Here is a 27,474-nt window from a genome sequence, read left to right as displayed (position 1 = left end):
ATTCCCAATCCGAGAAATACCCTCGAAAAGCCCGCTTCGCTTCGCTTTGTTCGACTCCCATTATTTCACCGGGACCGTTGTTCGCTGTGTGGCTATTTTGGTCCTATAAGTTCGCTTTGTGATTCGACTTTTTCTAGAAGAATCCATTTTACCTTGTGTTCCCGAAAAGCATTCGACTTCTCTTCTTTTGGTGGTATCATTCTAGACCCGCGAGTCGAAATCAAGATGGCTGCTCCTACGCAACTTGCTTGTAAGTGTCTTCCTTTCCCCGTCTCTATTCTCGACCTTCGGGTCGTGTTCGTCTACGCGAGTGGATGAATGTTTGCTGATAGTCGCACAGTCCGCACGCTCAAGGGCATTAGCATCATGGATGCTGCCCCCGTCTACCAGCCCCTTTCTGGGTTCGAGAAGTAAGAACTGAGCCAGATAACAAGCAAGAAATTTCGCTGACTCCTTTTCCGTTAGACCAGAGGGAAACCTCCGCTGTAGCGGCTACTCGCCGTGTGGCCGGTACTTCGCATGGGCATCACCCGAGAAGTAAGTTGATTTTCCCCCCACTTGCACGTCCAAAATCTAACCTTCGCCTTTTCACATAGGGTCACCATTATCGACCCTTCCGTGGGCCTTGTCGTTGGGACTATCCCCGCCGATAACGTGTTCGAGTTGGGATTCTCGCCACTCGGCACCTATGTGATCACCTGGCAACGCACGTCCAAGGACGAGAACGGAGACGCCGTCAAGAACTTGAAGGTGTGGCGTGCCATTGAGGCCGGAGACAACCACTCGGTTGTGGGAAGTTTCGTCCAGAAATCGCAGACCGGTTGGAACTTGCAGTACACTTCCGATGAGAAGCTGTGCGCCCGCACCGTGACCAACGAGGTTCAGTTCTACCAGAGCGACAACCTGTCCACTGTTTGGAACAAGTTGCGCGTGGAAGGAGTGGCGGACTTTGCGTTGTCGCCCGGTCAGACTCAGTCTATCGCCGTGTTCATTCCTGAGCGCAAGGGCCAGCCTGCCCAGGTTAAGGTGTTCATTGTGCCGCAGTTCACTGCGCCCGTGTCCCAGAAGAGTTTCTTCAAGGGCGATAAGGTCCAGCTGAAGTGGAACGCTTCCGGAACTACTTTGATCGTGCTTGCGCAGACTGAGGTCGACCGCACTGGTAAGAGTTACTACGGCGAGACGACCCTGTACTTGCTGAGCGCCAGCGGTGCATTCGACTCGCGCATTGATCTTGGTATGTTTTCTCGCTTTTCTCATTTTATTACTTGTTGAACTCAACTGACACTCAACAGATAAGGAGGGTCCTATTCACGATGTTAGCTGGAACCCCAACTCGAAGGAATTCGGTGTTGTGTACGGCTACATGCCCGCCAAGACGACCATCTTCAACTTCCGCGGTGTCCCCAAGCACAACTTCCCCCTTGCGCCGCGCAACACTATCCAGTTCTCGCCCCATGGCCGCTTCGTGCTGGTTGCCGGTTTCGGTAACCTGGCAGGACAGATGGACCTTTACGACATGGACAAGAACTACCACAAGATCACCACTGTCGAGGCCTCCAACGCCAGCGTTTGCGCCTGGTCGCCCGACGGACAGTACATCCTGACCGCGACGACCAGCCCCCGCCTGCGCGTCGACAACGGCGTGCGCATCTGGCACGTCACTGGCGGTCTCACCTACAACGAGGAGATGACTGAGCTGTACGATGTCACCTGGCGCCCCCAGAGCATCGAGCAGCACCCGCTGGGCGAGCCGCTCTCCAAGGTGCCTGCTCCCCACCCCTCTGCCACCGCCTACATGGGCACACGCAAGGCCCCCGTCAAGCCAGCAGGTGCCTACCGCCCTCCCGGCGCCCGCGGCCAGCTGACCCCGCTCGCATTCAAGCGTGAGGATGAAGGTGGTGCCGCCTTTGTCCGCGACGGCGTCCCCGGCGCTAGCATGAATACCTTCGGCAAGCCCCGCCGTCGTGAGATCCCCGGCGCCGAGCCCTTGGAGGAGTACCTGCCTCCCGGAGCTGCGCCCGGTGGCGGCGTCGCCCTGCCTTCCGAGAACTTGTCCAAGTCCGCCGCGAAGAACAAGAAGAAGCGCGAGGCCGCCAAGAAGGCCAAGGAAGATGGAACTGATAACGCTCCTCCTGCCAACGCCCCGACTGGACCTAGCCCAGATCGCAACCGCAACCGCAATAAGAACGCCGCCGTCGTGAATGGAAACGGTGCGGCCAAGTCTGCGCCCCCTCCTCCTGCCGCTGCTCCCACCCCTCCCCCTGCTCCTGTCGCTGCTCCCGCGCCCGTTGAGGACCCCTCTGCCCAGGATAAGAAGATCCGCGGCCTGTTGAAGAAGATCCGCGCTATTGACGAGCTTAAGATGCGTCTTGCTGGCGGTGAGAAGCTGGAAGATACGCAGATGAAGAAGATCCAGACTGAGGATGCGGTGCGGAAAGAGCTTCAGGCTGTTGGTTATGATGGTTAATTGGAATTGAACAGATAAGAATGCGTGATGCTTGATGACGTTGATGCAGATTGCACCCTTGCATGGATATACTTAGATCGACCTGCATGTATTGCATCTGGTATAGGAGCTGTTAACTGTTCAGATTGATCTCAATATCAATATCAATACCACTCACTATCATGAATTTCAAATGGCAGTATCTATTCGACATCTAGCACATCTATAAAATCTATTTACACAGACCTAGAGAACTCATCCGAAACACCAACTCCCCTCTCAACCCTCATCCTCTCCCAATTAGCCCTCCACCACCAAACCCCCGTCTCATCTAACCCAGATAAATCCCCCTCTTCCACTTTCTCATGCCAAGGCTTCGTGGCAAAGATATAATGCACAGCTCGAACCTCGCTATCCCTCCAAATACAATCATGTACACCCTCAATCCGCAACGTCTTAAGCCCATTATAAACATAAGGCAGTGGAACCCAGCGTCCCGTAAAAACATCAGACAGCAACTCCTGATCAGGGAAGTCATACCGCTCAATTCGCTCCGTCTCCTGCAATGCAGCAGTGATCTCGCCATACACTCGCGCAGATGGTCGTACGACTAACACACCGCTGTTTAGCATCCCGACCCCGCAACCTGGCGGTGGCGCAACGGTCTGCGCGTCATCGGGTGTGGAGTTTTGCGTCGTGTATGCGCAGTTCGAGGGGATCCTGTGGGAGAAACGTTAGTACATATACTCTTGGGAGTGTGGGCAAAGTAGATATATCGAAATAGCATGCATGCTACATACCAATTAGCAGGATAATGGGGCTTCTTCATGGGATTACAAGCGCAAGCATGTGCGGCCGCGAACACGCGACTCCCATCGACGTCGGTTTCGTCAAGTGGTAATTCCATTAATGAGTCCATGTTCCGACGGATGAGGATGTCACCGTCGAGGAGGACGATGCGCTCGTATTGCTCGAGTGAGAAGACGATTAGCTTGTTCCATGTTTCGGCGAAGCGCGGGTCTTTCGCGTAGTTGCGTGTGCTGGCGGGTGTTACTGAGGGGACCCATTGGGATTGGATGTTGCGACTTTGGAGGATTTTGAGACCTTCTGCTGGGAAGGTTGAGGTGTAGAAGGCTATAAATGGATATTTTGTTCCTTGGTGTGTGTGATCTGAGGAGTGGTTAAGGGAGTGGTGGAGGGTTAGGAGGCCTGGGAGGTAGGACATGTTTGTTATTAAAGAGGCCCATACTGTTGGAGGTTAGTTTTGGGGGTTTCTGTGTTGAGAAGTTGGAGACTCACTCCGCTTTGGGGATTGGTGTTGGTTGGTCATTTGATTGAAATATTGGGGTTGCTAGGATTGAGGCTTGAAGAGTTGAATTGAGCAAGAGATGGGATACTCGGCTTATCGCATTCCGTCATTGGGGGTACCTCGGGAGGTCTATCTCCCGAGGTCGGGAAGCTATTTGTGGGGGATTCGATAGAGAAAAAGAAATACACGCATTGGCTTGATCTTATGTGAATACAATTATATCTGAGTCTCTCCCTCATCCCCAACTTGCACACCCCAAACCTGCCATCTAGCTTCTTCAACAAAGTCTCTCCGCAACCACAGCCCAGATGGCTGACCCTGCGCCGGGGATAGTAGCCCTCTAGTGGAAAGATGGTCGCGTTCATCACCAGGATGAGTACGATCCAGCCAATCAAACAGCAGACGAAGCTGCCAGATCCGATCACGAATTTGGTCCGGATCAGCGCCGCGGCCGCGTGCGGATTGCACAATGTTGCGCACGGTATGGGACAGAGCGAGTCTTGCATCTACGGCTGAGGTACGTAGCCAAGGCGGCACAGAGACAAGATCGGTGGTGATGCGGGTGGAGCGCATCGGGAAGGAAGATGGGAGGACGAGAGAGCGCTCGCGGATGTCGAGGTCTTGTAGGGAAGGGAGGTGGAAGACCCAGTCCCAGGGGTTTTGGGACGGAGTCATCGCTGCAGATGGCTTGCCGGTGAGTAGAGCCGTGCGGGTTGGCCATGCCGATGGTGGGAGACCCTTGGCTGGGTTTGAGAGTAGACCGGAGGTTGCTGGGAGGATGTCCTGGGCTTCACTGAGGCCGGTCAGGGTGGAGGCGAAGACGGAAGTTGAGGAGCTTGGACTATAGGTTGCCTTGCGGCGAAGGTAGACGGAGGGGTCGCCACCGAGGAATTTCTCGCGTAAAGCATCGTTCTGGCTGAAGTCTAGAACGAGCGGCCAGTGGTCTGGTCCGCGAATTTCGATACGAGCAATGCTGCTTGGGTCTGGCAGTAAACAGGGGGCGCCGACGGTGCGAGTAGTCTCGTCATGGGATGTTATGGTAATTGGGATCGAGATTGGGCGGCGGGTATCGAGATCACGAGGGACGAGGCATCGTGGTTCGACAGAGAGAACCCAGAGATGGCGGAAGGCTTGGAGATGGCACTTGTTATCAAGGACAGTTGTTGGGAAGATTGGGTAGAAAGCGCAGATGAGCGCGGTCACAGCGCGGTTGGATGTGCCAAGTGTGTGGCTGCCTCCTCCAAGGAAGAGTACTCCGATAGCCATGTGTGCCGCCATGTGACTGCCATATGGTGTATCAACGTCGATTCGACCATGGAGTGAGCGCAACCGCCGGAACAGAGCTAGATCACCCGTGCCAGCCATGACTGCCGCGGCAGATAGGGCCACCACATCTTGACAGTTCCGGACGGAATTGCGGGCGAGTCTAGCATCGTAGCTTCGCACAGGTAGCCGTGCAATGCGAATAAGCTGGTCTAGATAAAACAGCAAAAGATCTCGGGCCTGTCCTTGTCCAGATCCAGCATGGCGGAGACCGACGGCAAAGCAGAGGCCTGCAATAATGTTGAAGAACGGCATATCTTCGCTGCGCAGCCGGCGCACATCCGTGAGTCGCGATCGTCCCCGGTAGACTTCGGGCAGACTCTGGCTGATCCACTCAGCAGTGGGCTTGATACTATCCCACATGATCAAGTGTCGTGCCAATGTTCGCAACAGGAATAGATCTGGCCTCACATAGTCGAAGCGAACAGTGGTGTCGGGAATATCAATCTTCTTGGCTAGTACCGAGTCGTTCGTCTTCATGAAGATGATCATGAGGGCAATGGTCGCGCCAGCCGTCGCACGGTCGAGTACATGGGCGATTTCGACGGTCTTGGTACCCACAGCGATTGACAACAGCCGTTCAACAATGTGCATATCGCGCATGCCCCGCAAGTCATCGCCTTTGCCAAGGTTAATGAAACCAAGGGCAAAGCCTGCGGCCAGACGGTATCCTTCGTCGCGGAGTTCCTCGCCAGTGGCAGCAGCTTGCTCGTCCTGCTCACTGTTCTCGATTTCAGAGAGCATGACTTCGCTCATACGCCGATGCTGGGAGCCGCAGTAAAGTAAACCGATACCCATAATTCCAGCAGTTTGAGTCAACGGCGACAGGTTCAGCTCAGCTGCGCCGAGTGGAAGCATTCTTGTAACATGTACTGAAAGCAAACGTGTGATTAGAGTATCCATCGTGCCCAGGTACGACGCAGAGAGACCGAGCAGGAGACCAATTGATGTCATGGTATGCTTGGGAGTGAGATACTTGAAAGCAACCCACTTGGCAAGCGATTTAAGATGGCCATTCAGACCCAGAGCCAACAAAAATCCGGCATGCCGGTTGGTAAGATCCTGTGGCTTGTTGAACAAGATCCACGAAGTGTCAATACCCTTGGAGGCCTTGGAGATCGCCAGACCGGTTGATACTCCGTTGTGGAAGAAGGCCCAGCAGACTTTTTCTTCTGAGAACGCAGATCTATCCGCGCTGACTGTCACGTTGTCCGGCTTCATGACGCACTGCAGGGAAAATGAAGGGATCGGCAGTTTCTCAGTCAACAAAGGCAATCGGCCACTAAAAGTGAGCATTGCACGACCCGCTGGAGTAGACAACGTCCGAACTGTCACGAGCTGCACGATTTCTTTCTGCGCCTCTAACAAGTCCGAGTCACTCCAGCCGGGTTCGGCTATGCACTCAGCCACTGGCGCTTTGGACTGGTTTAGCAGTTTGGCTGCTTCCATAAATCGCTTATCCTCGCGGAAGATCAGCCTAGTGACCGAATACCGGTCAGCCTCTGCAGAGGCCTCAAAGGCATAGATGGCATCGATATCCAATGCCGAGCTGCTGATATAATGGAAATCTCGGATGGCGTTATGGTTAGGTTGCTGCGGCGCTGCCAATGAATTGGTCTGGGCCGGGTTCATCGACATGTAAAGGTCTTCTCTGTCAATCAGCTCTAGGAGGGTCGCGTTCCAGGACGTGGATGCTTCAATCTGGCATTGCATAACGGCTTCATAGAGCGGTGCGCTGACACCTTCTGGGAAGCTATCAATGACACTCTTCGTGAACCCCCAACGCTGCAAAAGCTTGATCTTTTCCAAAGGTGTCGACACACTGTGAACTTCGGTAAAGAAGCCATTCAACGCACACGTCCTTGGCGTGATGCTGAAACATTCACGCCACATTCGCCCTTTCCTGGGAGTTCGCTCGGATGCATTCACAATATCGAGGAGAGAAACAAACGGTGTAGGGCTCCGATGAGCAGCAGCACCCATGAGAAATTCGAAGATGGATGGAGGCGGGAAGGGTTCTGCAGGAACCTTTAGCCCAGCGATATGGGTATTATCCTCAAACTGCCAGCGCTCCATACTGGCCATTTCGGTGCCATAATAGGCATCCTCAGTCCATTTCCAAGACTCCCATCCTAGCCAGCCGCCCAATTGTGCGATGACAGGAGCAAGCAACCCCAGAGGTCTTTGAGACTCCTCTGAGTCGCAGGTGGAGAGCTTCTGTTCTTCACGCAATAGATGCAAGGCCACGAGAACACTGCACAATGCGGTACATCTTGTGTTCTCTGAGAAAGCTTCAGAGATAGGGAGGTAGCCGTCGCGGCCAGCAGCCTTGAGGCCTTGGGGAGTTTGGAGGAATTCACGGCTGAGGGCGATGCACCGGATCAGGTACGAATTCTGGCGATATGTAGATCGACTTGTATTGGCACCTTTGGGTGCACCTCCTGATGAGAGACTCTCAATTGCGTCTTGTTCAACGATCCACCCCCAAGAACTGTCCATCATCCATGGAGCTACGACACCGGCTGAGCCAGACTCCAGGTCCAGCATGGACTCCCAGCTTTCCAGGTCCAGGTGCCCTCCACTACTCGACCTGAGTAGGCCCTTCTTGCGACGCGCTCGTTTGGGAGTCTGCGTTTGTGGAGGGGTGACGAATGGGGCTGCTAGACTCAACAAGACGACTGTCATAGCGGTCCACTCAATGTCATTTTCCTCCTTGCCCCGAAGCCATTTCATGACCTCCCACCATGCGACCATGATGCCATCGCCCGCTTTCTCGGACTCACGCAAGGCAAACTTGCAGACCTTGAGTATTTTCTTCACTAGTTCGTTGCGAGGCTCCATTCGGATTTGGAGTCTGTGACGCTTTTTATCGGTGTCTACCAGGTCGATCTTCCCTCTAGAGCACCCATGATCAAAGCTAATGAAGACGAGGTCGGGATCTGCCATGACCCGGTTGACACCACTTTCTCTCGGGCGACTCTCAAGTTTGTTGGCAGAGATGCCATCCGGTTCATACAACTGTAGTGGCACAGGAACCTTGACTTTGACGGGACTACCCCACAGGGTTTGCAATGACAGCTCGCGGCGTCCGCTTTCTGTTTCACTTAGTGAGAGTACTCGCGAAAGATCCCCATCGGAGATTGTACAAGCATCCAAGACATTTGAGACATTTTGAATCCTTACCGCACGCACAAGTAACGGACGCTGCTCGGCGGTCTTGGACTTTTTCTTCCGGCTTCTGGGAGTTGGTTCCCGATCCGCCCTCATATTCACAATAGTCAATTTCTGTGCTACTTGGTCCACGATGTATACTGCCAGGGAAGCTGTATTGCCTTTGTGAGCGCTTCCAAACTCAGTGGACGCTAATGTAGAAACCTTCAACCGGCGGGATGCTGGCTCTTTTTGGAAGCTGCCCGAGAATTGAGACGAGAAACTTTCAACTTTGGTCAATAGAAGTTCTTCCGGGAGTCCAGATGTCGATTCGCGTAGGGCAATGTTCTCGAACCCGGAAGATAGACTGTCACTGTTGAGCTCTTCGAGTAGCTTGTCTACTGGGGTATCCAGAAAGCTACCCGCAGCGCTGTAAACAGACCCTGTGCCTGGAGGGAGAGAGCCTCGAGGGTTAAAACCAAAGCTTCCACGAGTGCTTGCTCCTCCTATAGACTGCCTGAATCCAGCACCATGAGGCATAGCGCTGGACTGACTGCCAGTGGCCAGGTCCGAAAAAGTGATACGGTCCTGGCTAATTGCAAGGTCTGTTCGGGCAAGCAGTGAGCTGACTCGCCTTGATGTTTTGAGGGGAACACCGACATCTCCGAAATCTTGGGCTACTCTCGAAGCCAAGTCGTCTTCGGCATCAGTTCTCCCTTCAGATAGCTGAGTCGAAGGCCAATTGTCAGTGCGAGGCCCAAAGCTCTCTCGGGTTGCCCCAGAGCGACCGGCTGGTGTTGTCGCGCCAGTCGCCATCCCGAAATGCGAGCTTCGCCTTACTGACCGGGTACCTCCTGTTTCCCGTCTGGTTTTATCTTTCATTGAGCCGCCTGATTCATCACCTTTGTAGCACGCACTCCAGATCGTATAGATACCTGTAGTTGTGTTGATCGTAACTACTAGTATCAAAGGGCTACTATTTGGTCTGTTGGTGCCCGAGAGTTCGTCTTTTGGAGAGATGTACACAATCTCATCCACAGGGTCCAACACCTCTAGTCCAGATGGCCTTCTTCTGGTGCTGTTCACGCTGCTCTGAAGCCAGCGAGAAGTTTGCGAAGTCACAACCAGGCCCATCTCGGAATGAGGGTTAATGAGAGAAAAAACCCGGGGTAGATCCGTGCTTGGGCTAGCAGTTGGCACCCAGGAAGGACCTGGAGCAGATGACGATTTCGTCGATGGACGCTTGCATTTGCCGAGTGAAAACGACTGAGAGGCACCGGGGTCGAATAGCGAAGCAGACATGAAGGAATTCGGCGGCGCAGTCGGGTGTTGGCTGCCACCATTTTCATTCTGGACCTTTCTTTGGAAAATAAGACCCCGAGGCGTAGCAAACACTGAGTCAACCTCAAACGGAAGGGGAATTGTATGGCTATTGCCCGCCACGAAGAAGATATGAGCTTGCGATTTGAGGACTACCACCAAAGCCCTAGAAAGAGCCTCGTTGGAGTTCTGGGGAGCTACAACCGCCACTCGCCCATCTCCATGTAGATCCAACGTTGAGAAAGTTTCAGTCCGCTTTTGTTTCTGCGTGCCAGTAGTTGCTTCAGGTCGACTTGGAGGCGTAGGTTTAAAGCGTTTCGTGTCACCCGCTGCAAACCGAGTGAACAGAGCATGTCGAATGTCTTCTTTCTCAGGGTCCATTCGAAATACTCGCTTCACCATCCCTGCCCGGGACCATACAACACAGTGTTTCGTCCATACTAGCTCATCGTCCACGGGGCCAGTCAATCCGCTTTCGTCGACGCAAATCGTCCAGTTATAATGATCTTCCGAGGGTTCGGGGGGAGGATTCCCTCTGAGACTAGGTAGGAGACGGCTGAGGGTTCGTGGACGCCCAAAGAGCGAACTGACGCCATGGTGAGCTGATTAGCAGCCGTAGCGATCGTAGTGCGCCGTCACAAACAGTTCTGGTGTCGGAATCGTTGAAATCATTTCCATCGTTCACGTATGTTTAATTAACGGTGCGCCCAGAAGACATGCCGAGGGGTTGAATGTCAAAGTTGGGAAGACGCGCTGGAACGCGGATTGGATCGACTTGTCTTTGCTTTCCCGACCAAAACAACTTCCTTTCTCCATCTACGCAACCCCCCACTCTCCCTACCTCTAATATCCTTCTCTCTGTTTGCTTTTGTTTAGAAACAGGCATTCAGTTATCAGATATTACTTTGACTTGAAATCTTCGATTCTCTATCACCCCTGCGGTGCCCTGTGGCGCCTGTGCTCGAAGCTACCTGTAGCTCGACAGCATCGCAACTAGCACAATGCCCTCATTTCCCACTATTCCTTTGGTCCGGCCTAGGGAAGATGGCTTGCAGATCAGGTACGGTTGATGCGCATTGGTTATACTACATAGATTGACGCTGATCTCGTTTTTGCAAAATCTTTAGCTATCCGCTCTCCCATCGCATCCACATAGCCAAAGGCTACCCACTTCGAGCTCCGAATGGCTCATCCGTCATTGTTTACGGCTACGATACTGGACTGAAAATTGTGTGGAGAGGAGGAAAACGGTTTGCAGAATTAAAGCCCACTGAACCTCAAGCGAAGCCGAAGCCCGCAGGAAACAATGCGGATCACGATTCAGTCATGATCATTGACTCTGATGAGGAAGAGGAAGCCGAACCAGTACAAGAAGAGCCCGTCGTTGAATTCAGTCTGGAGGAAAGCGAGGTTGATCCTGCTGCTCCATACGAAGAGATTCTGCGACAGATTGATATTCCCCTTGGAAGCCGGGTGCTGGATGTGGCGGTGCCTCGTGTTCTACCGGAGGAGGCTCGCTCGCCTTTGGATCCCTTCCCACCTATCCTGAGAAGCACAATTGTTGTGTCGGTAGTTTGTTCCGACCTGTCGACAAAAGTTGTAACTCTGCCACTTGTGCCTCCTCACCCTGCGCAGACGGATCCCAAGAGCTGGCGCATCCAAACCCTCACGGTTAATGGGGCCACCACTCATCAAGATATCCCGCGCGGTGTATCTATCACGTTCACCTGTCATGAATTTGAAGATGAGCAAGACCAGCGAAAGTCGCGAGGCCGATTCGGAAACTTTGGTAAATGGGATCTGCTTGTGGCCACGCATTCTGCAGAGGGGTGTGGTGCGCTGTTGCTACACCGAATTCCAATACGCGAAGAATCGTCTTTCCGTCTTGTGGAAGAAGATATTGTCTCTCAGCGACGCCTATTGCCAGCACCTGCACAGACGATTGCCTTTAACCCATCAACATGGCCATCCGTCCGCCATGCCAACCTGCTTGTCGCATTCCACAGCGGATGTGTTAAGATTTACTCCTGCTTTGTCAAAAAGGCCTCGAAATCCTCACGGCGGGCTTCGCTCCCGCAAGAAGATTACGAAACTGTCGACACGGAAGGGCGCTGGTTGATCAGTCTGTACCCTGGCTTTGAGCAAGGACCTACCGGACTTCCCCGGCGGAAGAGAATCATTGATGCCGATTGGGTGCTAGGCGGCCGTGCAGTTATGGTGCTCCTGGAAGACGGCGAATGGGGCGTATGGGATATCGAAGGCGCCGGTCCTGGTGCTATTAAGGGCCCGCTGCACCGTCAGACGAGTGTCCAAGGTGTGACTGGCGGTTCATTGACAGCATACGCTGTCTGCGGCCGTATCATGACACCGCTCTCCAACACCAACTCCGAAACAGAGCAGCGACCTCGATTCGCGCCTATGACACCATCCACAAGACGTGTACGCGAAGATGGATTGCTGAAGGGATCGATGAGCACAGCCAGTCCGTCCCACCGCGGCCAAATCGCTGTTTTGCAGACAAATCCATCCTCAGACGCATTGCCCGACGAATCAATCCTGCTCCGTCACGGCCGCCAGAGCGCAGTCATCACGAGCTTACTGTCTCTGTGGCGCAACGCTGTCAAAACCACCGGCACATTCGATTCATCAAACCGATGCCGCGTGTCTCCTTTCCAGGACGTGAACTTGATGGGCCAGAACTTCCAGGCAATTGGACACCTACCTGCACCAGCACGCCGATCCCGGCAAGCAGAGCGGCTAGCCTTCGATGTACTTGTGGCAGCAGAGCACCAGATCATGATTCTCGCCCCGAAGCTGACAGAATCCGTCGAAGAAAGCCTCCCTGCAGTGAAACAGGAAGAAACATCAGAGACCGACCAGTTGATGCTCCGACGAGGAGAGCTGGACGTGGAGGGCATGGGCCGCCTACTGAATGGTATGGCCGGCGGAAACGCATCTATGCGCATGGGCAGCCCCGTGAAGCGGACTCGTGTTTTCGCCTAATCTCAGTCATAGTTTACTAATACCCATACTCCAAGTTTCTTGCTTCTGCTGTGCTCACGTTCTGCTCTCTCATAGGTTATTCTTCGCGCTGTAAGGTGGAGCGCAAGGCGAGATCCATGCCTTGAAATTCCTTCTTCGGAAGTGAATAAGCTCTGTATCGGATGCGATATATCAATGACCATTACAAAAGTGCTATGCACAAGCCCTTAACATTGCAATTGAATGTTGCACTGCAACATTCCGTTGCAATTCTCGTATTTGGCTTTGGGATTCCATCCTCGTCTCTGTTCTACTGCGGATACCGATCTGTCTCTTGATGAATCTTACATCGATGGCCGCGGTAGGCAGAGGAGGGGGTGGCCAGAGTTGGATGCGAGTGAGCATGGGCATGATGGGACATTTCAGTTAGAAAGCGTAGACCTGTAACTATTACAATCGAACGTTATTATGGCTTTTTGTACTGTATGCATAAAAATATCTTTCTACTGTTAGTTTACTTCTTAATGAATCGAATTGAATCGAAATGCAAGCAAGAACACCATCTATAGAGATCGATGCTGGCCTTCCTTCAACAACCCACGATCACCACCACCGCCCTTCTGCCACAACCAGATACCCTCAACCGCCCACGCAGCTGCACTGGCATGACGGCCAACGCCGGACGCAAGAGGCAAGTTGTTGCCCTCCTCGTCCTCTTTTGGATTCTTGCTCTTATTTCTACCCTGGGTCTGGCCAGCAACGCCATCGGCCTCGGCAAGCATGCCAGCAACAATACCCTCCTTTTCAATAACAAACCATAGTCCATCAGACAGCGGCCCGCCCCGATCACCAAATTCTGCCCGGCCGAGACGGAATAAGATCCGACCGATGACTTGCCAGGCAATGCATCGCTGAGCGGGGAACGTCGAGCGTGCCAGAATCGCCAGCTCGGGGATCGTGTAGCCCGCGGCATGCGGATCCTCGCCGTGATGGTGCAGGCCCATGGTTGTCGGGAGGGAGAGGGATGTTTCAGGAGCAAGAATGGTGCCTCTTAGCGAGAAGCGGATTGCCGAGGGCGCCATTGAGATGGCGTTGCTGGCTGGGTGGTAGGCTGACGTTGAGTCGGGGTCTTCTTCGTCGGCAGAGAGGGGCTGCATCCAGGAGAGCTTTGATGGGTCCTGAGCTATCTCGGGGAAGTAGTGTGACTGGAGATCTGATAGGAAAGATGGCGAAGACGGGTCCAGGACTGGCATTGGCGTTGTTGGCTGGGGGAAGTGGAAGGTTTCGAGAGTAGCTGGGTCAAGGGAGGGCCGTTGAGAGGCCGGGTGGAGGTCTTGAGGGAGGGAGGGAGGAGCGAGATCTTCATTACGGGGGTGCGGCTTAGGTGATTGTTTGGGTAGAGAATGAGCCTGTGCGCTTGGTGGTGCAGCAACCGGTGCAGACGGAGGAATGTCGAACGAAACTGATTTCCTCGGTTTAGATTTCTCGTCTGCCACAGGTGCTGGCGGTGAAAATTCTGTCTTTTCGTCCTCTTCAATGTTTGCTCTGCGGAGAAATCTTTCTAGAAGTCCTGGATCCATCTGTTCCATCAGCTCCTCTCGTTCCTGTTGGATCTGCGCGTCCGACATGGCCGCCAGCTGACGGCGGTTCTCCTCGTCGATAGATTTCTTGTCATCTTGGGCGGTCGGTTCAGTAGGGGGAGGAGTCGGAGGAGTGGGCTGATTTGATCGTCGTTGTTTAAAAGAAGATGCCTTGCGCTGGCGAGGGGCAGGGAACCCAGTCGATGATGCTGACGAGGTCGGCAGTTTAGGCGCGGGGGGAATGGCGGTGGAGGAAGCGCGTTCTTGGATTTCACCGACGAGGGAGAATGGAGAAGGGATTTCTGGAGCACCAGATTCCTCATCCAGATCAAGTAGGAAGCGTTCACCGCGAAATGCCATGATGTGTAAATAAGGTGAAGAGGAGAAAAAAAGTTATGTCAGCGCGGGGAGATGCCATGGATGCGGCTCCCAAAGTTAAAATGGGGCTGCAGAAGAGTCTAACCAAAATAGGCTAGTGAGAGATGGCGGATATGCTAGTCCCAATTGGGTTCCTCACATTGATCCGTGGCATCTATACAACTCGCGTATATCTTCTATGCTGTATATGACGGACTTGGATACTAATGGATTATCTAAATCGATTATTATATAATAAAGCATATTCCCTTTTCTCCTTCTTCTTAAGCTGAAGGATATTTACGATCATTGAAGTCAATATTTATACCTATCATAAGCTTCCATGAGGGATACACAAGCAGGATCGATGTTACCTTGACTTGTATTATCTATGAAATAAAAGAACTAAGAAGCCCAAGTCAGATCTAAAGCTCCAAATATGATCACCTGATCTGAAAAACACGAGGTTGGGTAAATGAAGCCATCCCTGTATCAGGTACAACTTACGGTTTCTGGGCTAAGAGTTTCGCAGGGGAAGATGGGATATGGAATTTCAATACTCAACAATGACCTCAGTACGGAAAAATAGAATATACATATTGTAGAGATATAGCTCTATGATAAGTGAATATGACTTTTATAGTAATTTCCCCCATATTTTCCTATAGAAGCTTGACATATCAAATTGTAGTCCAGTACGGAGTACTTTGCCATGTAATATGCTTTAATTCCAATCTGCTTGCTTTCTCTCTCCCCTTTCTTCCCTCTTTTTTTTTCCTTTTTTTCCCTCCTTTCCCTCTTATTTTCTGTTCTCTCTTGTCAACATTTTCCCCTTCTTCCGCGTCCCTTTCTTTTTCTACTTTTCCCGCGTTTTCTTAGTTTCTCTCTTCGCCCATCTCATCTTTCTTGTGTTCCTCTTCCCCCCAATATTTATTTTCCCGACCTGATACCGACACGTTTCACCACTTTCGACTCCCCGATTCTTCATCTTGATTTTGACCAAATTCCATCATTTTGTCATTTTATCAATTTGTTGCTTGTCAACTTGTCAAATTATGTCGGATCCTCCTAATATGAGTTTACCTAAAGAAGAAGGGCCCATTGACGATGCCAAACCCGGCACAGGCGCCCGACGTGCCTCCGGTACCGCCAGGCGGTCGCGTCGTAAGAAGGATGACGACCCCGACCCCAAAAAGAAGGATAAGGAACCCAAAGAGACTAAAGAAAAACCGGTCCGAGCTCCTCGTCGTCCACGAGAGAAATCAAACAACACTGCTTCCCGGAAAAAGCCCAAGCTGGAGCCTGCGGCAGAGCAAACGAGGGCTCCGTTAGACGCCCGAAGCCCTCCATACGCCCCTGTAACGCCTCAACCTGCTCAACCCGCCCAACCCGCTCAACCTCCTCAACCTCCTCAGCCTACTCAAACACCTCAACCTCAACCTCAGCCTCCTCAACCTGCCCCAACTTCTTACTCAACTCCACACCCTCCTACAGCTCCAACTTCGTATCAGCTGTCGCAACACTCTCGCCCGCAATCGCAATCGCAACCTCCAGTGCCACAACCACCACCTCAGCGAACTAGCGGACAAAACTTCGATCCCATTCGCTCTGCGTTTGACAATCCATCTCCAGCACCGTCATATAGTCCTTCTGCTCGCGCGGTCTCTCCTCGCAATGCTTATCGTGCCAGTGCATCGCCAGCGATCTCAAGCATTATCGACCCACCAGCCCAGAACTCTCAACAAATATACAACCCGCTTCAACGCTCTTCCTCCGGCCATGTATCCGGCCTCTCTTCACCGGCCCCGCCTGCGATGGTTCCCACACCCTCACATACGTCCCTAGCACCATCACCCCTTCCCATTTCCTCTACTTCCCGTGGAGCCATGCAAATCCCACAGGCCATGTCGCAGTCCACGCCCTACACCACCCCATACCCGCCTACCGAACAGCGGCCAACGCCATCACAAACTCCTAAACTTGAACCGTCTCCGCCAGCGATGCGCCAGCCTGAACCCCCCGCGCAACCCGAACCCGCTGTGCAGTCGACTCCGCCCAAACAGCAACCAGCTGAATCAATGGAAATCGACCCCAAAGAGCAGCCCGCACCCAGCGCCAAAAAAGAAAAGAGCACAGCTACTGCACCGGCGTCAAAGGCCTCATCTCCCAAGCCAGCTCGACCCGCCAAAGAAGCCCCCCATCTGCCTCAAGGATCTGGCCTGATCACAAACGCGCTGTTCGGCGGAGGGGATGATTCTGCAAAGTCGCCCGACTCGCGCAGCACACCCAACATCATCGTTCATGTTCCGCTACAAAAGGGCAACCAGATTGTTAACTTCGCACGGCTTGCAGAAGAGCAATATGGCTTCGCTGCCTTGCACCCTCGTCTGGCCGCTCACAAAGCGCGCATGGCTCGTGTGGCAGCTGCCGGAGCCGCGTTGGAGCGAAATGATAAGAGTGCTAAAGGAATATCTGCCGGCGAGAGTGCCGACGAGGACCTGAGCCTCGATGCGGAACGCGATAGTGATATGGATGGTGACGTCCCCATGAGCGGCACTGGAGCAGGAACCAACGGTGCGCCCTCGGAGGCTAGCGATGGAAAGAAGAAGCGACGCAAGAAGGTCGAGGAATATGACCGTGATGATCCATTCGTGGATGACACCGAAATGGTGTGGCAGGAACAGGCTGCTGCCAGCAAGGACGGGTTCTTTGTTTACAGCGGGCCACTAGTTCCAGAGGGAGAAAAGGTCCAGGTGGAACGGTATGTCTACTCTCTATCTCCTTTTTACACATTTACTAATGATCTGCAGCGCCGACGGTACAATCAAACGTGGCCGTGGCCGTGGGCGAGGGACAGGTCGCGGTCGGACCGTGACCTCGCACCCACACGTTCCTATTGCAGCTGCTGTGCCCGTCTCCCAAGATACTGGCCTACCATTGCGTGGACCTGGCTCTCGGGGTGGCACTTCACGCCGCCCGCGTGGCAACAAGAAGACCGATGGCGGCAGCGACCGCGCTGCTACTACTGCATCCACCGCCCATGAAAGCCGTGGTGGCCGTGGTGGCGGCAATGGGACCTCTGGCCGCGGTGCAAGTAACAGCACTCGGGGAGGAAAGTCGTCTATATCCATCCCGATGCCAGACCTTGCTCCTGCGCCATCGACCCCGAGTGTTGCCCATGCACCCCCTGGTCCCAGCCAGCTAGCTGGCCCAGAGCTCATGATGAAATAGAGAATATGTTGACTGATTTGTTGTGGGGTATGTTTGGTGTTCAGGACTCGGTTTTGTTTGGCTTATGCATTTGCGGTATCATTTTGCTGGGTTTGACTTACCCCTGTTATATGTTTTTATTGGTCTCGAGGAACCGTTTGCTTTATGAACACATGAGCTCTTTATGTACACCTCGGTTATATTTTTACAGCTGAATACATAACTTTTCAGCCAGTCATTCAAGATGCTTCTAATCAAACACACTGTAGACTACACCATCCTCAGCCACCCCAGATATTGAGTCTGTTGTAGTGTTATCTGTTTCGCTGTTGTTTCCCTCTATGAAACAATATATGAAACAATATGCGACAGATTGGCCCTTGAAACAAACCTATTGTAAGTTGCCTAGATACGCTACATACAAGACGTACAAGGACCAGTATACAAGAATCGGTATTTTAGAATGTATTTACTGATCTGTTCTATATTTATCCCGTCATAGCGGTTAATCCTGATGTGTTATAGACTTGGCCCGGGCCTTAAGCCGCCCAGCATCATTGAGTCAACCAATGACTATAGAGAACAAAACTCTGCTGGTCTTTAGTAAGGAAGCGTTGAAACGATTGAACTATTTGCTGTGCCCATAGCGCTTTGGTTTTATATACAATATCCCGCGCAAAATCAACATGGCAGCCATCTTGACTCGAGAGCTATTAGCAGGATGCAGATATTCCAAAGCAATTGTACACATCCCCCAGAGACGGCAGGCTTTGTTTTCTCGCCAAACACTCGAGGGACTCTGAATATTGTCTGGTCCTGCCTCAGCGTGATAGGCCTCTGCACTTGGTCTATTCTCCATCTCAATGTCCCAATCCAGTCGACACCATCTAAGAAACGTCAAAAGTATCTGCGAACGCTTTGGCGATTCTCCAAAAAACTCAAATGGATGATCATCAACATTTTCGCCCCAGAGTGGATATTCGGGATGGCTTGCAGTGAAGTGTGCTCTGTCAGGATACTCAAGGCCCGATTTGCAGAGATCCAGGAGAGAGATGGCGTCCCATGGTCTGACTCTCATATACACTACGCCAACATGGGAGGATTCCATATCCAATTTGCCAATTCAGATCCTATCACCGCTACTCAAGAGATACCCCTTATAAAATATCTTCCTCCGGGAATGCGATCCCCACAGGCACTTCAGAAGTCAATGCAGAGGATCTCGAATGCGATTGGCAAAGATCGACTGGGCATTGGATAGGACTAACATCCTTGCCATCAAAAAAGCAAACAGCATGGTTTCTCAGGGCTACTTAAAGGAAGAAAGGATTTTCAACATGCCATACACAGAATGGGTTGGAAACCTCACTCTTCTTTGTGGCAATCTGTGGGTGGTAGACGCGAACCAGCTTCTCCTTGCCCGTGAGCTTGGAATCATTGATAAACTGCCCTACATGCCGCACGATTCTCTAGATGATCACAACAGTAGTGATCTTGTCGTCAAGATCCTAGCATTACTTCAGATGTCGTGGATGTTCATTCAGCTCGGCGTGCGATTAAGCCAAAATCTCCCAACAAGCCAGCTCGAGATTTTTACCCTATCTTTCGCAATTTGCTCCTCAATCACATTTATCATGTTGATCAGTAAGCCCCAAGATGTCCGGACATCTTATATCATCAAAGCTGTCAGGCATCCTTCTGCGGAAGACTTGATATACATGGCCAATGCCGGCCCGCTGGGCTACGGCCCTAGATACAGCATCTGGGTACCCAATGACGCTACGCACAGAGATACCCTAAAGAATATGCCAGGATACGTGATGAGCATGGCTTGCTTGTTTGCTCTGATTCTATTTGGTGCCATCCACTGCGTAGCATGAAACTTTGAGTTCCCTACAGCCCTGGAGAAACTATTCTGGCGTCTGAGCTCGGTTGTAACGGCCACTGCCATGCCATTTGCCTATCTGATTGATCAAATCTTGGGGCCAATTTGCGTGAAGGTTATCAAGGTCGAAAGCCAACCAAAGATACTAGAACTGGTTGAGAAAATTTTGATGGTGCTCATCGTGATCATGTTTATTCTGGCGAGACTATTTATAACAGTCGAGGTGATTCGCTCATTGGCCTTTCTTCCTCCTGGAGCGTTTATAGGCACCTGGATAGCAAACATCCCACACATTAGTTAAATGAGTGCGGGATTTGAAATATAGATTGATTATATCCACATGATTCTGCCAGAGTTTGAACGAGTATGAGATTGCACTTATTTATGTACGCCGTATAATGCTGGAAGACATCCCATTGGATAAAGATAGAGTCGGAAATGAACAAGATAGGGTTCGTTGCCATATGCTTGAATCGAAGCAGTCATAAAAGAGAGGGATACCTATATATCGATGGAAGAAAAAGAAATTGCTGTTAAGGCAGCTTGTCTTGGCTTCATTTTTTGTTCTATCAAGAGCGCCATGAATACACAGACAGAACATAGCCGGCAAGGAAATAGCAGGAGGGCACAATCATCAAAGCCGAGATCGTATTACATCGGCTTTTCATGTGTGTATTCCCATCCATCTGGACATAGACATGACAAGGGAAAGGAAATAGCACGAATATGTATCCAAGTAGATCAACTAATCATCACCAAATTACCGGGGGGTGGTTCCCGGTTGGATGCGCCAGTTTCCGCCTGCCGAAACAGGCGGTGGGGGAGGCGGGCCAGTCGGAGGCGCGGTGCGGATGGGCATCGTCGTGGAGTGCAGGTTTGTGCGGGGGTTGGAGTTATTGGAGCTGGTAGAGCGGGGGCTCATGAATGGGCGAGATGGGGCATCAATGGCAGAGGCAGGCTCGTTGAGGTGCTGACGCATCGCACGACGGCCGGATCGGCTGTCCTCGTCGTTTGCTTCCAGCGAGAGGTGCTCCAGAGAGGGCGGTGGCGGAGATCGCGCGGATCGGGACGAGGACGATGGGTAGTATTGAGGCTGGGGCTGGGGTTGGGACTGGGGGTAGTAACGGTGGCTGGATGGAACCTCGTTGGCGATCTTTAGAGGGATGTCGCCTGATACTGGGTTTGACGGGAAGGGTGACTGATGTGGGGTTCGGGTTGGCTTGCTGATGAGAGGGGGTTTGCCGATAGTGGCTGATGTGGGAGCTGCGGCAGGAGATGAGGTCGGGTTTGAGGTTTGCGTCGAGGTCTCTCTAGAGAGCGATGTTGATATTGGTGGTCCCAAGTAGGACTTGCGTTTGTCTTGATCCATCATGCTCGCTGCCCATCCTTCGAGGTTCACTGGTGTGCGCTTCGCGGCCTGCAAGAAGGCATCTTTATCCTGGAAGGAGTTAGTGGACGTGAAAAAGAGTTGTAGACCAAAGAGAGAGAGATAAACATACATAAAGCTCTCGTGGGGTTGGGCGCTCCTCGGACTTCTTCAAGAGACACTTCCCAACAAAGTCATGCAAGATAGGCGGGAAGGCATCACTCTTGGGCAGCTTAGGAGCTGTTTCGTGCACAATCTGCTGAAGTAGATCCAGAATGCCCATCGGTCCTGCGCTAGCACGGTTGCCGGCAGCAGAGTCGGAGTGATCGAAGGGGAACTTTCCAACGGCCAGCTCCATGACCGTCAAGCCCACGCTCCACACGTCGGAACGGACCGTATAGGCGCCTCCCTGAATTCGTTCGGGAGCCATGTATGTGGAAGTGCCAACGAATGTATCGGCAATCGAGTTAACTGTCTCGGTAGCAACACCAAAGTCACAAAGCTTGATGTTGCCGCGGGAGTTGAGTAAGATATTGGACGGCTTGATATCACGATGCATGATGCGGTGGGCTTCGTATAAGTAGACAAGACCGGCCAAGACCGACTCGGTGATCTTTCCTAGCACATCGACTCGAACGGGGCCGAAATCTTTAGAAACGCGGTCGAGAGATCTGATTGTACGTCAGCTATATCCTCTTTGTTTGCCATATCGGTCCACCTACCCGAGATCCATATATTCCATGCATAGCACAATATCTCTCGCTTCGTTTTGAAATGCACCATAGAAAGTGACAATATTGGGACAGTTGCAGTCGTGTCCGACACGCAGTTCTCGTAGAATCTGTTTCCGCACGTTCTCTTTGGCCTCTACACGGATAATCTGCGGGGGAATGAGGGAATCAGAGCTAGCCAAAAAGTAGAAGCACAATACACAACACACACCTTTCGAGCCATCACCACCTTGGTGGATGCGTGCATCACCTTGGAAACAGTACCTCCATTTCCAGCACCGAGTTCCTTCAATGTGACCAGGTCTTCACTGCGAAGATCGAGGCGAAACTCCAGTCCGATTTCGAGCGTATCTGTGTTGTTGATTTCGCTATTCCCAACAGGCCCAGGGGCCTGTGCATCGCCATCGGTAGTATTGGAGGTGGGTTTAGGGGCTGCATTGAGAGCAAGACCTTTGACATTCTTGCGTTTCAACGTACGAGCCTGGAACTGGTCCGCCATGGCGCTTGGTTGGTTGGGGGGGGGGGAGGGGGAGTTGCACAAGGAGGAAGTTATGAAAGAAAAAGAAAACGAAGAGCCCAGCCGCCCAAGTGATATCAAGTCCGCGTTACCCAAGCCGATGGGATCAGAGTGGTCAGAACGAACCCCCGAGCTAACAGCGGGGAAGCCGATATCACCTTGCGATGTTCTTGGCGACGCTGATTGGGCCTTTCGGGCGCGTCGATTCGACCAACTATGACCAAAATGTGCCGGTCGGCGCCAAACAGAAGTATGTTGGTTTTTACAGGTATTATGGGAGGAGAAAAGGAGAGATGATCTTCTGAACTCTTAAAGCCAGTACAATGAATGAAACAACAGGTGTTCAGGGGGGTTCCACCAGTCTTTTGGGCTGGCTTTGGGTACTTGTGGCTCTACACGACGGATTTTATGGCTAAATGAGGTAAATGATAATGTCCAAACTTAGGTGTAGTCTATATTCTCGACCCTACATTGATAGTACAAAGCGATATGCATATTGAGGATCCGACCAGGGCATCGTTGAATGTCTAATGTACGATGTACACACAAAGACAATATCACGTGACATAAACTGCCCAAGCCACAGTAAGGCTGCCTCAATAGGATTAGCGTCTAGCCACACCAGCACTAGCCAATCACCGCCACCTGCATCCTCCTTCGCCGATGGCCGTGATTCTTCCTCTTGACAACTATTGCTTCAGTTTTACCTTCCCTATTTCACTTTTGACCGTCCCAACGTGCTGGGCACTACCTGGTGTCGCAACTGCGCAATTGTATCTTGAATCTTCCATCCCCACCCGCATTCTCCTAGGTCCCTAGCAATAGGGATCTTTACTTCAAGATGGGCCTTAACGACCTGATCGAGGGTGAGGCGATCATGGATGACGACGATGAGGAAGTCGCCGACGACTATGATGCCGAGGGCCGCCAGGGCGCGGGCACCGCCAACCACTACAATGACTCGAGCGAGGAGGAAGACGAAGAAGAAGATGACGAGGAGGCTGCTCGCGCCGTCAGTTTTGACCCTTATCCGGGCTGTATCTCTTTGCTGACGAATTCCTAGGTCCGTGAAGGTTTCATTGTTGATGAGGACGAGGAAGAAGAACGCGCCGCTCGTAAACACAGGAAACGTCCACGCACTGCTCGCGAAGAAGAGCACCTTGACGAAGAAGATCTGGAGCTCATTGGACATGGCCCAAGTCAGCATCGTGGACCAGCCACTGAGGTATGTAACCTGCAGATCATGACTTTACAAGATTCTAATGCTCTGGTAACAGTCAAAGTTTAAGCGCTTGAAGCGAGGCAAGGATCGCGAGAGCCACCAGCCGTCTCACGGCGTCGATGATATTTTCAACTCGGACGAAGAGGAAGAAGCGCAACAATATGCTAGGCCAGGCCAGCGCCGTGGTCTGCGCGATGAGATGGACGATTTTATTGAAGAAGATACCTTCTCCGACGATGAGGCCCAGCGCGAACGGGATGACCTCGGGGTTGCGCCTGCTTCCAGAATCAACAAGACCGGCTTGATTCCGACTGATACCTCGGGCTTGGATGAAAATGCACTTGAGGATATGCGCGCTGCATTCGGTGATGGCACAGAGTACGATTTTGCACTGCAGATGGAAGACCAAGAGGACGCCGACAAACAAACGGAAGAACGTCACCTAGACTTGAAGGATGTCTTTGAACCATCCGAGCTGGCCGAGAGGATGTTGACGGAGGATGATAACGAAATTCGTCTTCTCGATGAACCCGAACGCCATCAGGTTGCTCGCAAGCCCTATAAGCATGTGACATTGTCCGAGGACCAATTCCGGGAGGAGGCAGTATGGATCTCGAACTTGATGTTGCTCAAGAAGCGCATGGATCCTGAATTGCGCGAACCATTCCAGCGCTCCGTCGCCAAGATGTTGGAATTCCTAATCACGGACGATTGGGAAGTGCCCTTCATTTTCCAGCATCGCAAGGATTACATGATTCATGCCGTCAAAGATATGGCCAATGGCGCTGATCCCGACGACTCCTCCGCCCAATACAGCATCCGCGCTGAGAAACTCCTCAATATGACTGATTTATGGGATATCTTCGATCATGATCTCAAATTCCGCGCTTTGGTCGACAAGCGTGGTACAATTAAAAAGACATACGACAACCTGCAAAATCTCTTCAACGTGAATGATTCCAACGTGGAGGATCAACTTGCTGCGGCCGCCACCATGGAGGAGCTCCAGGATGTGCAAGACTATATCCATTTCCAGTACTCCTCACAGCTACGTGATCTCAACCAGGTCAATGGTGAGGCTACCGGAGAAACGCAACGCCGAAAAGCTACTGGCAGATCTTTCTTTGAGCGGGTTCGGAATGGCAAGGCCTATGGCTTCGTGCGTGCTTTTGGCATCACCGCAGATGCATTTGCTCAGAATGCCTCCAAGGAAGGTCGCCGGCAATACACCGAAGATCCCACTGAGCAGCCCGAAGAGCTGGCAGATCAGTTCGTCGACAACGACTTTTCCAATGGTTCGCATGTCCTCAAAGCCGCTAAGTCGATGTTCGCCGAAGAGCTTGCTGTCAGCCCTAAAATGCGCAAGGTGATGCGTCAGGCATACTACATGAACGGAGTCGTCGATTGCTTCCGCACAGAGAAAGGACTTCGCCGGATCGATGAGCAGCATCCGTACGCCGAATTCAAATATCTGCGGAATCAACAGCTAAGTGATATTGCCCGTCGCCCAGAGATGTTCCTGCGCATGCTCAAGGCCGAGGAAGAAGGACTCGTTGATGTGCGGGTGCGGTTTGAAAACTTTGACCAGTTCCGTACGCGTCTCTACGCCGATATTGAGTCAGACAACTACAGTGAGCTTGCTGATGCTTGGAACCGTGTTCGCCGTGAGGTGCTGGATCTGGCCCTGGGCAAGCTGGAAAAGTTGATCAATCGCAGTGTAAAGGAAAACATTCGACAGGAATGTGAGAACCATGTGGCCAAGGAGTGCCGCGAAGCGTTCTCACAACGTCTCGACCAGGCCCCTTACAAACCCAAGGGCATGGTCCTGGGCACAGTGCCCCGTGTTCTCACTCTCTCCACCGGCTCTGGTCAGGTGGGCCGGGACCCCATTCACTGGGCTTATACAGAAGAAGATGGCCGCGTCTTGGAAAACGGCAAATTCATTGATCTTTCCGTGGGAGATGAGAGCCGTGGTATTGCAGATGGTGAAAATCTGGCCGCCTTTGTGGATCTGATGGATCGTCGTCGACCAGATGTCATCGGTGTTTCAGGCATGACGCCGGAGACGCGCCGCCTGTACAAGCTTATATCCGAAATTGTTGACCAAAAAGACATGCGCGGTGCATCCTACACAAATGAACACGACGAGGAGGTCAGTGACCCCTTGGAGGTGGTCATTGTCAACGATGAGGTTGCCCGATTGTACCACAACAGCCCTCGCGCCAGAAGCGACAATCCAGGCTTTGGGCCTTTGACCCATTACTGTGTGGCTCTAGGCCGGTACTTGCAGAGTCCCCTCAAGGAATATGCGTCCTTGGGCCGTGACGTTGTCTCCATTCAGTTCAAACCAGGCCAGCAACTAGTCTCCCAGGACCTGCTTCTCAAGCAGCTCGAAACCGCCCTGGTGGACATGGTCAACTTGGTCGGCGTTGACCTCAACGAGGCAGTGGCTGACACGGCTACAGCTAATCTCTTGCCGTATGTCTGTGGCCTTGGTCCCCGAAAGGCCGCTCACTTGCTCAAGATTGTCAACATGAACGGCGGAGTTGTTAATAACCGGGTGGAATTGCTTGGTGTGAACGCAACATATCCGGCTATGGGTGTTAAAGTTTGGAACAACTGTGCCAGTTTTGTCTACATCGACTTCGAGAATGCTGATCCCGATGCCGATCCGCTGGACAACACCCGCGTGCATCCCGAAGACTACGACATTGCGCGTAAGATGGCCGCTGATGCACTGGAGTTGGACGAGGAAGATATCAAGGCCGAGACTGACGAGAATGGCACTGGTGCTATCATGCGGAAACTGTTCCGGGAAGAGGCACAGGACCGTGTCAACGATCTTATTCTAGAGGAGTACGCAGAGCAGCTCGAGAGAAACCTCAATCAGCGCAAGCGTGCCACTCTCGAGACTATCCGAGCGGAGTTGCAACAACCCTACGAAGAATTGCGCAAGCACTATGTCTTCCTCAGCACCGATGATATTTTCACAATGCTCACTGGCGAGACGCCTGACTCTTTAACACCCGGTATGGTGGTGCCCATTGCCATTAAGCGGGTATTTGAGGATCACATTGAGGCCAAATTGGATTGCGGAGTCGATGTGCTTGTGGCCGAGACTGAACTCGGTGTTCCTTACGACATCCCTGTACGCAACGCATACCAAGTCCACCAGACTGTCCCGGCCAAGATCTTATTCTTGAACCGCAAGGGTTTCTCTTGCAATGTCTCTCTGCGTGAGGATCAGGTCAGTCATCCAGCTCGCCGGAACCAGGATCACGGCTTCGGCGATTGGGACGAGCAGCAGGAGCGAGCCGATAAGGAGTCGCTCCAGGAGAAGACGCAGCGTGGCGGCCAAGCCATGCGTGTCATCAAGCACCCGCTTTTCCGGCCGTTCAACTCCACCCAGGCCGAGGAGTTCCTAGGCTCCCAAAGCCCCGGCGACGTTGTTATCCGCCCGTCCTCCCGAGGCCATGATCACCTAGCGGTCACTTGGAAGGTGGCGCAAGGTGTATATCAGCACATTGATGTTCTCGAGCTGGACAAAGAAAACGAGTTCTCTGTCGGTCGTGTCCTCAAAGTCGGCGGTCGGTATACCTACAGCGACCTGGACGACCTGATCGTCAACCACGTCAAAGCGATGGCCAAGAAGGTAGGCGAGATGATGCTGCATGAGAAATTCCAAGATGGCAACAAGACCGAGACAGGTATGTTTTTAACAATGTATTCATCCAACTAGCATCCACCTAACAAACAATAGATCAATGGCTCGAGACCTATACCAAGGCCAACCCCCGCCGCTCGGCATATGCATTCTGCATCAATGCCAAGTACCCCGGTTACTTTTTCCTTTGCTTCAAGGCAGGCGAACATGCACGACTTCAGAACTGGCCAGTCAAGGTGATTCCACAGGGCTACGAACTGCAGAAGAACCCTTATCCGGACATGCATGCTCTGTGCAACGGCTTTAAGCTGATGTTCAGCAACATGAGTAAGGGTGGCCGGAGATGAGTGTTTCTCGTCTGTACAGTGTACTATCTATTTTCAAAAATCCCAAAATCCCAGACAAGATGGGA

General features: G+C 52.3%; 9 protein-coding genes across 9 annotated transcripts; 5 read left to right on the top strand and 4 right to left on the bottom strand.

Annotated features, from left to right (window-relative positions):
• Window positions 1-171: 171 nt before the first annotated feature.
• On the top strand, window positions 172-2,467 carry N7517_004190 (translation initiation factor 2A; the record flags this gene model as incomplete). Its single annotated transcript, XM_056721920.1, has 5 exons — window positions 172-250; window positions 341-410; window positions 466-537; window positions 597-1,234; window positions 1,293-2,467. The coding sequence occupies exons 1-5, from the start codon at window positions 226-228 to the stop codon at window positions 2,465-2,467; spliced, it is 1,980 nt and encodes a 659-aa protein (XP_056578170.1). The 5' UTR covers window positions 172-225.
• A 215-nt stretch (window positions 2,468-2,682) lies between these two features.
• N7517_004189 (Glycosyl transferase family 8) lies at window positions 2,683-3,776 on the bottom strand (the record flags this gene model as incomplete). Its single annotated transcript, XM_056721919.1, has 3 exons — window positions 2,683-3,166; window positions 3,247-3,694; window positions 3,746-3,776. 3 exons carry the CDS (start codon window positions 3,774-3,776, stop codon window positions 2,683-2,685), a joined length of 963 nt encoding a protein of 320 aa, XP_056578169.1.
• Window positions 3,777-3,971: 195 nt separating this feature from the next.
• N7517_004188 (anaphase promoting complex subunit 1) lies at window positions 3,972-9,950 on the bottom strand (the record flags this gene model as incomplete). Its single annotated transcript, XM_056721918.1, has 1 exon — window positions 3,972-9,950. The coding sequence occupies one exon, from the start codon at window positions 9,948-9,950 to the stop codon at window positions 3,972-3,974; it is 5,979 nt and encodes a 1,992-aa protein (XP_056578168.1).
• A 599-nt stretch (window positions 9,951-10,549) lies between these two features.
• On the top strand, window positions 10,550-12,551 carry N7517_004187 (uncharacterized protein; the record flags this gene model as incomplete). The annotated part of the gene is made up of 2 exons (XM_056721917.1): window positions 10,550-10,608; window positions 10,676-12,551. The coding sequence occupies 2 exons, from the start codon at window positions 10,550-10,552 to the stop codon at window positions 12,549-12,551; spliced, it is 1,935 nt and encodes a 644-aa protein (XP_056578167.1).
• A 542-nt stretch (window positions 12,552-13,093) lies between these two features.
• Window positions 13,094-14,470, bottom strand: N7517_004186 (RPAP1 family protein; the record flags this gene model as incomplete). The annotated part of the gene is made up of 1 exon (XM_056721916.1): window positions 13,094-14,470. One exon carries the CDS (start codon window positions 14,468-14,470, stop codon window positions 13,094-13,096), a length of 1,377 nt encoding a protein of 458 aa, XP_056578166.1.
• Window positions 14,471-15,522: 1,052 nt separating this feature from the next.
• Window positions 15,523-17,698, top strand: N7517_004185 (uncharacterized protein; the record flags this gene model as incomplete). The annotated part of the gene is made up of 2 exons (XM_056721915.1): window positions 15,523-17,228; window positions 17,278-17,698. The coding sequence occupies 2 exons, from the start codon at window positions 15,523-15,525 to the stop codon at window positions 17,696-17,698; spliced, it is 2,127 nt and encodes a 708-aa protein (XP_056578165.1).
• A 1,205-nt stretch (window positions 17,699-18,903) lies between these two features.
• Window positions 18,904-19,557, top strand: N7517_004184 (uncharacterized protein; the record flags this gene model as incomplete). Its single annotated transcript, XM_056721914.1, has 1 exon — window positions 18,904-19,557. One exon carries the CDS (start codon window positions 18,904-18,906, stop codon window positions 19,555-19,557), a length of 654 nt encoding a protein of 217 aa, XP_056578164.1.
• Window positions 19,558-20,322: 765 nt separating this feature from the next.
• Window positions 20,323-22,158, bottom strand: ste7 (MAP kinase kinase Ste7; the record flags this gene model as incomplete). The annotated part of the gene is made up of 4 exons (XM_056721913.1): window positions 20,323-21,000; window positions 21,062-21,599; window positions 21,651-21,808; window positions 21,871-22,158. The coding sequence occupies 4 exons, from the start codon at window positions 22,156-22,158 to the stop codon at window positions 20,323-20,325; spliced, it is 1,662 nt and encodes a 553-aa protein (XP_056578163.1).
• An 859-nt stretch (window positions 22,159-23,017) lies between these two features.
• Window positions 23,018-27,409, top strand: spt6 (chromatin-remodeling histone chaperone SPT6; the record flags this gene model as incomplete). The annotated part of the gene is made up of 4 exons (XM_056721912.1): window positions 23,018-23,188; window positions 23,240-23,401; window positions 23,454-27,105; window positions 27,159-27,409. The coding sequence occupies 4 exons, from the start codon at window positions 23,018-23,020 to the stop codon at window positions 27,407-27,409; spliced, it is 4,236 nt and encodes a 1,411-aa protein (XP_056578162.1).
• Between the last annotated feature and the right edge of the window lie 65 nt (window positions 27,410-27,474).

The sequence above is a fragment of the Penicillium concentricum genome (genome assembly GCF_028827145.1).
Source record: "Penicillium concentricum strain IBT 3081 chromosome Unknown utg000002l_segment0_segment0, whole genome shotgun sequence".
Taxonomy (NCBI): Eukaryota; Fungi; Ascomycota; class Eurotiomycetes; order Eurotiales; family Aspergillaceae; genus Penicillium; species Penicillium concentricum.
The sequence above is the reverse complement of the archived record's forward strand: the minus strand, read 5'-3'. Positions and strand labels throughout refer to the sequence as shown.